Consider the following 14,685-nt stretch of genomic DNA (forward strand, 5'->3'; position numbering starts at 1 on the left):
TGCGCTCATGTGCAAGCCATTACACCAAACGCCTAGGTTGGCGTCTGACACTATACGCTTGCACATAAGGTTGTTGCCTTGCACCCGGATTGGCATAGAACTAAATTCCCGTGAAGCAAAAGTGTGGCATCTAACGTCCATCGCCCCACCATAGTCTTGTCACTTACAATATGTCTCTTGTTCTTCATCTTTGTATCATCATCATCATCAAAAGTCCATATGATTTCATTATTTTAGAAATGCCACCATCTTATATTTATGTAGTTTTCTAATATGCAAGTATGCTTAATAAACAAAAGGGTTTTATAGATGGGTTTTTCAAACAAATAAAATGATGTAATATGGAAGGTGCAACGGCTTTCCATAAGGAGAAAAAAGAGAAAAATATATAGTCGACATGTGGGATTTGTCTTGCACTTTACCTTCCCCATTAGTCACATGACATATAATACTAATATATCTATAAAGTAAAAAGTTAAAAGAACATAAGCATCAACATACATTTATAATTATAAATTTAACAAAACTCAACACATGCACTTGCTTCTTGTTCCTTCACATAACTTCATGATGCCAAACACTTCCAAACTCCAATTACCATGTTCTTATTTTTTATGAGCTTTAAATTTTACATAGAAACCACATATGATCTAATTTTCCTTTTTTGTTTTAGTAATTAATCATGATCAATCTATTTAGTTTAAGTTCTCAATATTCAAACCTCAATATTTGCCAAAACATATCCTTTTTGTGAATATGAATCTTCATCATGGTGGAGTTAAGGAGGAGTTTGTGGGAGGAAGTTCTTCATTTTGTGTGGTTGGTGATCCTCAACCAATGGAAGGACTTCATGAAAATGGTCCTCCACCATTCCTTACAAAAACATATGATATAGTTGATGATCCTTCCACAAATCATATAGTTTCATGGAGTAGAGGGAACAATAGCTTTGTTGTTTGGGATCCTCAAGCCTTTTCCATTAGTCTTCTCCCTAGATTCTTCAAGCACAACAATTTCACCAGTTTTGTCAGACAACTTAACACATATGTGAGTACTATATATAGCTTCAAATTCTCTTAATTTATTTCTACTCTTCAAGATTAATTGGAGGTGATATATATGTGTGTGTGTGTGTGATTATTTTATTTGTGATCTTTGGTCTTCTTATTAATATTGTGATGAGATGAAGCAAACCTATATGACAACTTGAGAATTATATTTGTTTTCATGAGATATAGAATTGTATAGTTCTAAATTGCGATACCAACATGTTGTGACACAAGTGGCAAATTTAGATGTTTGTATCCTTATAACCGTTTGGTTTGTCTAATTCCTGACCGGTGTGTATGAAACAATATATGTTGGGAAATATCAATTTTTTAAATAAATCTCACTTACCTTGAGAGATTAATCTGTACAGTTATATATCTTGAGGGATTAGTCCAATTGCAGATGAAAATTGAAATTAGGGCCAAAATATAAACTTTTTAAATGTTTTTGCAATGACATCAAATCTACAAGTGCAGACACATTTATCTGTATTTTAAAATATTATAAGGTTTGCAACGTAATTGCAACTGTGACCTTAACCGCAATTTTGAACCAATTATGGAGTGCATTTAGATGCAATGCTACAATAACCTTATCTTAATTGGATTTCCCTATATATTTGAAGTTTTGTTAATTAATATGATGCCTTGAAAATGGAAGAAATTTGATATTTATTGTAGGGATTTAAAAAGGTTGATCCAGATAGGTGGGAATTTGCTAATGAGATGTTTCTAAGAGGACAAAAAATCCTTTTAAAGAACATAACTAGAAGGAGAAAAACAAATCAATCTCAAGCAATGCAACAACAAGCTCTAGACCCTTCATGTGTTGAGGTAGGAAGATTTGGATTAGACGGAATTGAAATCGATCGGTTAAGGCGCGACAGACAAGTTCTAATGGTTGAATTGGTGAAACTTAGACAACAGCAACAAAATACTAGAACTTACATTGAAGCAATGGAAGAAAGGCTTAAAAGAAATGAACATAAACAAAAACAGATGATGAATTTCTTGGTAAGAGCAATGCAAAATCCTAATTTCTTGCAACAATTGGTTCAGAAGAAGGAATGGAGAAAAGAGTTAGAAGAAGTTTTTTGTAAGAAGAGGAGAAGAACTATTGATCAAGGGCCTAGTAATGTTGAAGTAGGAGATGTTGAGGAACATGCTAATCTCATGAACCAACTTGAAATTAGAGATAAAGAGATTGATGTTGAAGTGTTTTGGCAAGATTTGTTTAAAGAGGATATTGAAGATGAAGTAGATGTTGAAGATGTACAAGTATTGGTTGAGCAACTTGGTTATCTTGCCTCTAGTCTTCCTAAATAGGAGGTTTTATTAATTCCAAACTTGGCTGAAATTTTATTTCTTCTAGTTGGCTTCATTGATAATATTGATTTATAGTTGGGTTGCTGTATTTTGCTTCATGCATGCTAACTTTAATCTCGCGTGTGAGAGTTTATTTGGACCAAATTTCCATCATTGCGCTATTTAACACGAATATTTCATATTAAAAGTATATCAGGTATCTAATACATCTAGATACATTTAGTTATACAATTTTCTTAAAAAACTATTATCAGTATTGACGTGTCCAATTAAAAGCTATGTCTCGTGTTTATGGTGCGCTTGCTTCATTGTCGGCACATGGTTATCAAAGTTATAAAAGGGTTTGTTGCAATGCTGAGTTAGGGTGGAAAGCTCTTGCTAGCTAACCATGTAAAAGTCATTTGGTGGAAGGCGCTGGCTAGCATGCACAAGGCTCCTAGGTCTCCCATCATGCACAAGGCTCCTTATGCATTGGATTAAAAGTAATACATGATATTATGGTGTACTGTCAGCACTATATATTAGAATTTTTTAAAATTTTTTTTTTATCAGTTTTTTTTTAACTTTTTAGTTTTCGGGGGAAGAGTTTTTATGAGACTGTTTGGTAAGACCAATAAACAAACTAATTTATAAAAGTAATAAGGGAAAATAACATATCAGTCAAAAAAAGAACTAATTTTACCACGAGAAAAATAATAGCCGAGTCTTTATTAAAATAACATCACTTTGTTCGGTAAAAATAACGAATGACTGATAAGCTAGCTGATAACTTATAGCTTATGGGTAATGACAGATAACTTATAGTTGATAAGATAAATGGAGTGTTTATAAATAAATATAATAAATGTTGTGTTTACATTTATCATATAATAATTTTTAATCCATATAATATAATAAATATTTTGAGATGCATGATAGGGACGATGTAAATTGCATTTTCTTCAAATGGTCGACCTGATCAAAAGTAAAACGTTTGCCTGTACCAAAAAAATGTTTACCAAAAAACCTGTCAAAAAAATTATTTGCCAAATAAAATATAACGTTTCGTAAAAAAAAATAAAGTATAAGGGAAACAATAAAAAAAACAGAATGTCTGGTAGGTAGAAGTATGTCATATTCAATTATAAAAAATAATAACTATAAAGGATAAAATTGGATTTTAGATAAAGTAATAAGTGTAAAAATGGACGAAAACGTGATAACTGATAACCTATAAGCTCAAAAGTTATTTAAAATTGCATATAGAAAATATTATTAAAATAAGTTATAAGCTCATGGTAAAAAGACTATTACCAAACAACATATATTTTAACTTATAAGATATAAGACGGGAACTATAAATTAGTTTTTTTTATTGGTCTTGCCAAACAGTCTCATAAAGACTCTTCTCCCGAAAACTAAAAAGTTAAAAAAAATAAAAAATTGCTGATTAAAAAAGATAAAAAAATAATAATTATATAATGCTGACAGTACACCATAATATCATGTACTACGTTTAATCCAATGCATAAGGAACCTTGTGCATGGTGGGAGACCTAGCAGCCTTGTGCATGCTAGCCAGCGCCTTGGTGGAAACCTCGTATGTGTATATATCTTGAGAGACGAAAAAAATTAGAAAAAAAATGATGTGATAGATTTTACAATTTCTGACAAAAATAAATTTTATAACAATAAAAAATAAAAACTAATGAAAAAAATCAAGTTTCACATTGATTAAATATAAGGTCTTGATGTTTTCAAAAAAAAAAAAAAAAAAGTCTTGATTAGAGTTTATAAAGAGTGACATTCCTTACACCTTTTTTGGAAAAGGACATCCTTTACACCTTACAAGTCAGTTTTATAAGAATGAATCATGATTTGGCATGGTGGAGAACGAGAGTTGATTATGGTATTAGATCAATTATAAAATGTGAGAACTTACACTTGGAGAGTGACTAACTCTCACATCGACTAGGAATGGAAAATTATTTGGTATCATAGTAGATTTTTATATTAGGCATAAATCATCCTTACAAAATCAGCTTGTAATATGATAATTATCTCTATTTTATATTTGGGTCTTGTATGATTTGCTTAGTTATTTTTCTTTCTGTGACTTTTTATAAACTTATGTAGTCTATTTCAACACACTTTGTGCCGAGAAGGCTGTTTGTTAATATATATATATATATATATCATTTTAGTTTTTTCAAAAAAAATAAATAACTCTATTTTATAAACAAAAAACAAATGTTCAAACTACCTTACATCTGGTGTGAAATTTCTTGACAAAAACAAATTTACTATTACAATTTACTAAAAAAATAATGAATATTTTGTAAAAAAAAAAAAAAAAACTATGAATATTGATCCATATTATAATCATGATAGAATAGGAAGAGAAATAAAAATTAATAAAATGAAGCGTGAGCAGATAAGGGGTGTCCAAATATATATATATAATTTCTTGACATGTGTCTTAGCATTTTCAATAAAACATATTGGGCATTTTCTATAAAACTTAGCATTTTCTGATTTTTATGTCGGTAGGAATGAGATTGTCAAAATAGACTATAAATTCTACGTGCCCAATTGTAACTGAAGTTGGAGGATGATCTATCTCCAAATGGAAACATCCCTTACCCACGACTAATCGACTCAAATACTTTTCTCTATTCAATAAATAAGATTACGGAGTCGAAGTTTGAACCTCGAAAACAATATTGTCAGTAAAGTTTTTTTATAGATAGATAAATGAAAAACAACTGAAAATTTATACACACAAAATGAAAGGATCCGAGTTCAAACATGGGCTATGACATACAACCTAATAATTTTGAATTTTTTTACAACAAATAAATAAATAAAAAATTATATTATTTTACAAAAATATTATACATTGTTTTATAAGGTTTGTTCACATTGCCAACTAATTTTCCCCATATTTACACACTCACATCCTACATTACGAGGGGTAGAATTGAAAGGTCGCACAGCGTGTGCTAAATTCTTGGGCGCAAAAAGAAGAAATCTCGCATTTTAAATTTTGTTGACTCAACCAATCGTTAGTTGGTTCAGTGGTGATTAACACTAAACTTGATACGGATGAGTACGGTTCAATCCCCCAATTACGATCGAGAGGAAATTGTAATCACGTGATGTCAGAACTGACCACCGAACCAGATTAGACAGTCCGATGAGTTTGATACTAGTGGTAAAAAAAATTTTAAAACGAAGGATAGTAGAAATTTGTCAAAATTTTATGGTTGTTTTGCATTATAGTAGGATTTAGGTTGAGATTTTGAGAATTATTATGTTTGGTAAGTCAAGCGTTAGGCTAAATGCAAACACATTGTATCATTAAAATTAGTGCATAAGTTATATTTTCCCATTAACTATACCAACTAATTTATACTTTATATGTATAGTTTGTTTAGTTTTTGTTTTTAATTTTAGATAATTGTCCATTTGCGATTGATTAGATCTATGATCTATCCCATTTTCTTATCAAAAACAAAAAGTCCGAAAGCTAGGCCATACCAATTAATTTCAACAAAATCAAATTTTATTCAACATATGACGTTTTATTTTATTCGTTATTTGTTAATTAGTTTTTTTTTTAAGCAATTTTGTTTTTTTTTGAGAAAATTGTTTTTTAAGCAATTTGTTGTCTTGTCTTATTATTCACGATATTTATTTATATTTATTATACATCTATTTAATGTAACAAAATTTGTTTGCACCCAAAAAAAAAAAAAGAAGAAATTAATCGATTTTGCTTGTACCAAAAAAAGAAATTTTGGATTTTGAGAAAATTTAAATTATGTCTTGTTTGGATTGAAGCAATTTAACCAAGCGGTGACGTCGAAAACCTTATTACTATTAACTGATAATAACCGCTCATCCAAACAAGTCCTTATAATTAATTCATTTTTCTCTGCAAAACCTTCGTTTCGAAGAAGCTCCTCTTTGTCGTTCTTCTTCTTCTTCTTCACCTTTTCTTCTTTCACACTCTCTCCGTTCTCTTCTCTCTCTACACGAACCTTCGAGATTTTCAAAACCCATTTCCATTTTCGTCTTTAGATCAAACCCTTTTCATCTCTCTGCAACTTTTCACACAATGCCGTTGCTTTGAATCTTCCACCAAATCATAGCAATCGAGATTTGAACACTATATCCGAAAGAAAATAACCGTTTTTTCCGAATGGGTTCGGTACCTTCAACGCCGCGTAAGGGTAGTGAATTCTCGCCGGAGACGGCGGAGTATTTGATCGGGACTTTTGTCGGTGATGAGTCTTTCCCTTTCTCATCTGAGTTTTGGCAGAAATTGTTGGAGCTTCCTCTCAATGTTCAATGGCCTTCTGAACGTGTTGAACAAGCTTGTGAGCTATTGGGTTAGTCATATTTTGATTACAGTTTTTTTTAGGCTTAGAATGATTAATGGCTTCATGAAGAAGCTTCAATTGATCCATTTTATGATAATAGCATTAGTTAATAGCTTAGTTTTTGTGTTGGAATGTGATTTTGTTTTAATAGCAAGGAGTTTAGTATGTTATTTGTGTTGTCTAAATATATTGGGATTCTAATAGAATGAGTTTATGGTAGATTGTTGAAGTGTGATTTTCCTTTCACGAAAGGATAATAACATCATGTCATCGTGGAGTTTTCATTTCTATTTATGCTCTCTCAGAAAAATTTGTTTTTAAGAGAAGTGATTCCGGATGATTTTAAGTCTTAGGGTGTGTTTGCGAGTTCCTTTTTGGAGGACTCTGGAGGGAAGGGCTAAATCAATATTTTGATATATATATTTGATATCTAAAAAAATTAAGAGAACAATATAATATTATATGCTTGATTGCATAAGGTATAATGTGCTCACTATGTAGCACCGACACTTCAAATTAAAGGTGTGTTGGCATGGACACATGTGGTTAAATTTAATTACTTCTATTTTCTCACACCGGTGTCTATATGTTAGTGTATGTGCTTCATAGAGTGCTCATGCTGAATTCTTATGCGAACTTTTGCTTTGGGATTTTATTGGTATTGTTTTGCAGCAAAGAACAATTTTCACACCAGGCATCTTGCAAAGCTTTTGTTCCATCTAGCATGTTATTTGCAGGAGTCCATGTCTACTTCTGGCGTGCCACCCTTGGTTTATGAAAAGGCTGCAAATGCAGTCTACATCAGTTCTGTGTTTCTGAAGCACTTGATTGAAAGTGGTATGCAGTTGTACCTATCTTTTGATGGTGATGAAGCTGGACTGAAGGGTGTTCTCGGAGGTATGTACAAGTGCATGCTTGATTTTACTTTTGAGATCTATAGATTAGAACCATGATTTTGGAAGATTTAGAATTAAGATCTGTAAACATACATACATATCAATGTCATTGAAGTTCGTTGCATATATGATTTTGGGCGGTGTATTAACATAAGATTCATATAAAAGGCTTGTGCTGAATTTTGGCGCCTACTTGGGTAACATGTTGCAACTTATTGCATTTGATGTGATATTTGCAGTGTTGTTAAATTGTGGCTAGTGGCGGAGCTAGAGTATATTGAGGGGGTTCAACTGAACACCCTGAACTTAAATGCACATATACTTATATAAATTTTGCATTTTGGACCCCCCGAGTTTTTTTTGCACCACCAGCCCAAAAGACCCAAATTGATTTCACTTCACCTCTTTAGACCAGGATCCTGGCCATGCCACTGGGCGTGGCGTATTTTTCGACAACCGCCATAGGCAATTTGTAAATGAATTCCCGCCATGGCGGCACAATAAGTCTCAACGGCGTGTTTGTATGTCATATTTTCGGCTTTCCTCCATCCACAACACTGGATATATGCATGATTTTTTACTTTTGTTTGAATTGGAAATTCTTAATGTTTCATGCAATTCATAGTTTATTTTTCATTTTCTCCTTTCAAGTCTCTTTTCGTTTCTACATGTTTATTTCCAGTGTTGTTCAGATTCTTATTTTTTTATAATAATTTTTATACAGATCAAACCATTGAAAACCTCGTTATGCGGAATGTAATGAACTTTATAGCATCAGTAGAAGTGAGGTATATCACAACTCATATGTAACTTGATTGGCTAATTCTTGTTGAGTTTTTGTGTGAAATTACTGTCCTAACAGGATTTGTTATTATTATTGTAGTCCCGACACATTTCTTCTACATCTGGAGCTACTTAATTTCCTGATTATTGCAATGTCAACTCAGCTTCTATGTGGGCCATCTCCTGGAGCAAATGATGTGAACCCATTTCTTGATGCCGCAATGGCTCAGGTTAGATAGAACTTGAGATTTTAACATCAATTAAGTTATTCTTTATTTGCAGATAGTAAATAACAGGTCTGTGCATTGTTGTTTTTGCAGGACAGCTCTCTGGTTGGTTTAGTTGTTCGCAAATTGCTTCTAAATTTCATTATCCGTCCTAAGGTTCCATTCAATAGAGCAACGTATCCCATCTTTTATGACGGAAGTCAGAGTAGTGTGCTACAGAGAGTTGGTTCTGCAGCTGGTATGAACTGGTGACTGGATATACTTTTTTCTATTTAATGTTTATGGATTTTTTGAAGTCAAATATGCCATTTTGACATTATTATTAATTTATTTTTTTCCTTCTAATTGCTTCAAGATTCTTGTTTGGAAAGTTGGGAACTTATTTAACAAGTGTTTTATTTTTTGATTTATTGCCTTGCAGCAAATATTGTTTTATTGCCATTCAGTTATTTGGTCAGTTCAAGCGGCGAAGGCTCAAGAAATCCTATAGCGGATAGCAGTCTTCATGTGCTTCTTGTTCTGATTCATTATCATAAATGTGTCGTGGGTGAAGACTACTCTGCCATTGAGAATAACAAATCTCCAGCTTCAGATTCATTACTCAAAGAAAATCCTCATTTTTCTGACAACCCTTACTGCAAGGCCTTAGAACATGCAATTGACTGTGAATGTAATATATTTTCATATCTATATATATACCATATTAATTGATTAAGAAGGCTCGCAATTTTAATCAGTCTTTAAATGCAGTGGATCGCGTAGACGTTGAGGGCAATGCGCACAATGGTCAACACATAAAGTTGCCTTTTGCTTCTTTGTTTGATACGCTTGGCACGTGAGTATCTTGTTGCTTGTATACGTGTTTGACGATTAATATACTATTACTACGTCCAGATCATGCTCACTTATGCTTTTATTAATTGAGTCAAACTCTGCAAAATACAAGTCACATGGCTGTAGTTGTATGCTATTATCATGATGGTAACTTGTGAGATGATCAGAATATATTCCAGTTGCAGATGAATCTTATTATGACATTTCAAAAACTGATTCCTTTTATTTTTTGTTCACCAATCAATACTTATATCAAAGAAGGGAAAGTAAATGAAAAGTATGAAAGACATAAAAATTCATTCCTTTTTTTTTTTTTTTTTTTTTCACGTTTCATATTTGCTCTTCAGTCAGGCAGTATGGATTTCCTCGTGTATGTGAGCACATAATTGTTATTTGCAGCTTCGTGTCTCTGTTACCTTATTTTCTTGGTTTAAGGTCCTTTATCTCGTGGCCTATAATTCCAGTTTTGCAATAAGTGTCCTTCATTTATTGCCACTTTGGATATTTTTTGTATGTAGTTATATCTATTCATAGTGTCACTGTCAGACACTCATACTAATTGAAATTCATTATTTTGGATTTTTCATATTTGTTGTTTTTAACGAACCTGGCTACTTTTATTCATCTACAGGTGCTTAGCTGATGAGACAGCTGTCCTACTGCTTTACTCATTACTGCAAGGAAATTCTGCATTTTTGGAGTATGTCTTGGTGCGGACTGATATGGATACATTGGTATGATACAGCAAACTTGAATTTCTCTTATGAAAGATAATGGAATGAATTTATTATAATTTATGGGGGAAGTTGCACTCAGCTACTTTGAGATATCTTTAAATGTCATACATACCCCTTTCATTTTTTAAACAAACACTTGCCACCCTTCTTTGTCATAGAAATCACACTCATTTCCCCTTATATCTGTTAAATTAAATGACACAAACACCCTCTATTTTCTTACAAGATAAAGAGGTCAGTGTAATTGAAGGAGGTCTGTATCTTTTACAAAAAAAGAGGGGGTATATATTAGAGGTCAGTGCAATTTCCCTTAAACATTTAAAAGTCAAAATAAGAATTTTAAGATGAAGTACGCGAGGCTTACTACTTTGTGAAACATGTATTCACTTTGTTATCACGTGACATGTAACTACTTGCTTTAAGTCGTTGTAAATCATATGGGCCCTACTGATAACATCTAAAATGACTAAAGATTGATTCTTACTCCGATTCTTGTTTATCTTATGACATTAACAGTTAATGCCGATTCTGGAAGCTCTATATAATACTCCAAGAAGGACAGCTAATCAAATATACATGTTGCTGATTATACTTCTTATACTTAGTCAAGATGCTTCTTTCAATTCAAGCATTCATAAGCTGGTAAGAGTTTTGTACTTGTCTTTTGCCATTAGAATATGCCTGGAACTGCATTGTGCTAAATGTTAATTTGGTATGTAAATGGACAGATATTGACGGGTGTTCCATGGTACAAAGAACGTCTTCTCCATCAGACTTCTCTTGGTTCTCTTACGGTTATAATTCTTATCAGAACTGTACAGTATAATTTGTCTAAACTACGGGTATGATTCTTAAACTCAGTTAGATTATTAATTTACTCTCTTGTTAGTTTCTACTAATTTCTAAAATACCTCTTTCTACCTAATGATTATTTACGTAAGATATATATTGAATGCAAAACCTAATACATTGGCCAATCAATATGGTTGCTACTTAGATGTGTGCTAGTACTGTTATCGGTATTTACAAGTGGAATATATAAACTGATTGATGCAATTAACTGTTATGTTTCTCTTTTATGGGAAATACTTTGTCCTGTTCTAGTTCACTTGATGGTATTTTACCCAAATGCGAATGTTGAACTCTATATTTCTTGCTTTCCGGCCGAACTCCAGATTACTAGGGCCTCCTTCCTCTAGGAACAAGAGGGTAAAAAAAAAATACACCTAACATGGTTTATTTTTATAATAACGTTGGACCAATGAAATAGGATCCTGCCTTGATTTTCTAGTGCTATTTCAGAAGTGCAAGGATTTATGTTTTCTTGTGCACATATTTTCAACATATTAAATTTCAAGTTTCAAGGACTCTGGATAATGTAATTTTCACTCAAGCATGTAAGATTTGAGTTTGCATTTATTTCCCTACTTGGTCTAATGCTATCTTTAGTTGGTGTGATCAAATATGATTAGGGTATCATGTTCTAATAGCAGCTTTCATAAAGAAAAGTGGTATCTTTTTTAAGGATAGACAGAAAGTTTGCACTTTTGCATGTGTTGGAACTTGGAATTGGATCTAAGAAGGCATTGGGATCTGTCATCCAATGTCTACTGAAAACAGTGATTATCATATGCCTATGGATACTTGGCATATTTTAATCTTAAAAATGTTTCTGATCCTTGTTTAGTTTACGTGGATTGAACTATTAAAATGCTTTTATTTTGTATAGGTTTCTTCTGCTGATCAATCTGTTATGTTTAAATAATGATAGGATGTTTATCTCCACACAACATGTCTGGCAACTTTGGCTAACATGGCACCTCATGTCCATCGTTTGAGTGCATATGCATCTCAGAGATTAGTTAGCCTTTTTGATATGCTTTCACGCAAGTATGTTTCCTTCTTTCTTTACCTTTGTAAAATGTACCATTTCCATTTCGAATTTATACCTTTTAGAGCTGATTGTGATCTCTGGTTTTGACACATATCGTTGCTTTTCATTAGGTATAACAAATTGGCTGATCGCAGAGATACTAAGCTTCATGTTGCAAAAGAAAACTCAATTGAAGGAAACAACTTTGTAGAAGATGTGGTATAATATATACTGTCTCTGTGCTTTTATGATTCTATTGCAAAACTTTTGACGAATCATTTTTCTAAATTATGTATTCTTTTGGTGCAGTCAACTGAATTGCAAATTTATACCGATTTCTTGAGACTTGTACTAGAAATAATAAATGCAATCCTGACTTATGCACTGCCTCGGAATCCAGAGGTTTGATTTAGTTTCCACTTGATTAATTGAAGAATTGTCAGACCTGTTTTTATCTAGTTCAAAATAGTCAAAATTTGTGTTACTGAATTGCTTTATGTGACTGGAGCAGGTAGTGTATGCAGTCATGCACAGGCAGGAAGTCTTTCAGCCATACAAGAGTCACCCACGCTTCCATGAACTACTTGAAAACATCTATACTGTATGTTTAATAATTTTAAAACATTATATTTAAGTCAAAGTTACAATATATGCATAACCTTTGAAACCTTGCAAATTCTCATGAAGCAAGTTTTGTGCTGTCTTTACATCATATTTTGTGTCGTTGAAAAATATACCTGTTAAATATTTGCAGGTATTAGATTTTTTTAATACTCGTATGGATGCTCAACGAGTGGATGGTGACTGGTCAGTCACTGAAGTGCTCCAAGTGATAATTGTCAATTGTCGTTCTTGGAGAGGTGACGGAATGAAGGTAAGATAAGAAGAAAAAAATCATTTGTAATTTGCTTCCAGTACGGAATATATCATTAAGAATTTAAGAGGATTACTTCTACTGTTTCAATGAGGCTGTATTTTTTTTTCCTTTGACAGATGTTTACTCAACTGCGCTTCATGTACGAACAAGAGAGCCATCCAGAGGAGTTTTTTATACCATATGTCTGGCAGCTTGTACTATCTCATTGGTATGGTTCTTCGAGCTTATTATTCATGTTATCTCGAGGCTGCTAGTGAATATTTCACATAACAATTTCAAATTTGTTGGTCTTATTTCATTTCATTCTGCCTGTAAACTCTATTTCTTTGCTCATTAAGTACCAGCCTTGGATAATCAAGAGTATCGAGGCTTGAGATACACGGTCTAGGGGAATTAATTTTACTATCTCATTATTTATTTCAACTTTTGTTAATTCTCTTTTACGAATGCTTTTTTTCCTTTCTATTTTTTTGTTGTACATGTCACTAATGCAAAAATTGTGTCATCTCCAGTGGATTCACATTCAACGCAGGTGCCATAAATTTGTTTCCAGTTGATCTACACACAGAAGTATGTATCTGAATATCTCCTTTACTATTTGTGTATGTGTATGTGTATCTACTTGCAAGCGACACAATTATCATTTTCACATCTCATCTGTACTGATATGAGTGCACTTGAAAACTAACGTGGTTTGATTGTATATATACGTGTTGCCTTATTATACTGACTATTCGATTGCATTAATTGAAAAAAATAAGTTTGAAGTCTTACTCATCTAAGAAACTCAAGTGTAGTATGTTTGAAAAAATCAAACCACACAATTATATGCATTGTGTAATATGGTCACAATTTCATGCACTGATTTCTTCCCTTGTTTCTGTCATTGACTTTTTATGAATTGCAGAAACTTGAAAATGGGGTGGTGGAAAGCCCACTCGAAAATGGTGATTTTGATAAGCCTGAGTATCAGCTTGATCCATAGCTGCTTGTATTATTAGTACAAACGTGGCTCTCAAATACATTAGTTATTTGTATATATGATGTAGCTGATAAGATTTCTGAAAGAAAAAAAAAGAGATACTAAGATGTGTATTGTTCTCTCATTCTTTTCTGTTCATATAATATGTGAGTGTAAAGGTTCATTTCCGTAGATGAAGATGAGATATCCATGTATTGAATAATAAGCGTTGATGCCAATATCATGCAAATGTCACACAGCTTTTGTAGATGTGCTCAGTTGCACCTCACAAATGCTGTTGATCGAAGAATTCAACGTTTCTATTATGTGTCATTTTTGTACAAGCATAATGTTAAAATTTATGGACACATTTTTAAATTATACCGTGTAGTTGTATCTAAGTTACATGTTTATGTTTAAGCATTAGTAAATTTTGAGTTATCGCTACCAGCCTACACCATTATCTTATCTGCTGTCTACTTGAGGTGTTTGATAGACAAAGAGAAAGAGGATATGTCATGCTGTTTCAGTTCTAGTATTTTCGCATTCTGAGGACAGAAGTTCCCTATTAATTCCTTCTTAAACTTAAGTCTAATATCTCTTGCTACAATTGTAATAAAGATTGGCTTCATGGTTTTCAATTAGATGCAAGCAAATTTTCATAGTTAATGTGCTACTTTAAGTAGTCAAAATCAGCATCAGGTGACCTGATTAGAATTGCCTAGATGTTTATAAGTAATGTTGAGATGGTGTTCATC

General features: G+C 32.5%; 2 protein-coding genes across 2 annotated transcripts; both read left to right on the forward strand.

The window, feature by feature from the left end:
• Positions 1-379: 379 nt before the first annotated feature.
• On the forward strand, positions 380-2,511 carry LOC123922538 (heat stress transcription factor A-6b-like). Its single transcript, XM_045975250.1, has 2 exons — positions 380-1,047; positions 1,731-2,511. Exons 1-2 carry the CDS (start codon positions 757-759, stop codon positions 2,373-2,375), a joined length of 936 nt encoding a protein of 311 aa, XP_045831206.1. The 5' UTR covers positions 380-756; the 3' UTR covers positions 2,376-2,511.
• A 3,417-nt stretch (positions 2,512-5,928) lies between these two features.
• Positions 5,929-14,248, forward strand: LOC123903044 (dymeclin). Its single transcript, XM_045952904.1, has 18 exons — positions 5,929-6,748; positions 7,412-7,636; positions 8,360-8,423; positions 8,519-8,648; positions 8,739-8,883; positions 9,067-9,315; positions 9,396-9,480; positions 10,111-10,213; positions 10,733-10,858; positions 10,945-11,058; positions 11,988-12,106; positions 12,221-12,308; positions 12,399-12,491; positions 12,601-12,690; positions 12,844-12,963; positions 13,083-13,174; positions 13,479-13,536; positions 13,874-14,248. Exons 1-18 carry the CDS (start codon positions 6,559-6,561, stop codon positions 13,949-13,951), a joined length of 2,169 nt encoding a protein of 722 aa, XP_045808860.1. The 5' UTR covers positions 5,929-6,558; the 3' UTR covers positions 13,952-14,248.
• The last annotated feature ends 437 nt before the right edge of the window (positions 14,249-14,685 follow it).

Source organism: Trifolium pratense, linkage group LG1, assembly GCF_020283565.1.
Source record: "Trifolium pratense cultivar HEN17-A07 linkage group LG1, ARS_RC_1.1, whole genome shotgun sequence".
Classification (NCBI taxonomy): Eukaryota; Viridiplantae; Streptophyta; class Magnoliopsida; order Fabales; family Fabaceae; genus Trifolium; species Trifolium pratense.

Excerpts from the sequence above, each read along its gene's own strand:
- LOC123922538 (XM_045975250.1), top strand. The coding sequence starts at position 757 with ATGAATCTTCATCATGGTGGAGTTAAGGAGGAGTTTGTGGGAGGAAGT. Across the intron at positions 1,048-1,730 it reads TCAGACAACTTAACACATAT|GGATTTAAAAAGGTTGATCC; the intron begins GTGAGTACTATA and ends TATTTATTGTAG.
- LOC123903044 (XM_045952904.1), top strand. The coding sequence starts at position 6,559 with ATGGGTTCGGTACCTTCAACGCCGCGTAAGGGTAGTGAATTCTCGCCG. Across the intron at positions 6,749-7,411 it reads ACAAGCTTGTGAGCTATTGG|CAAAGAACAATTTTCACACC; the intron begins GTTAGTCATATT and ends ATTGTTTTGCAG. Across the intron at positions 12,309-12,398 it reads ACAACTTTGTAGAAGATGTG|TCAACTGAATTGCAAATTTA; the intron begins GTATAATATATA and ends CTTTTGGTGCAG.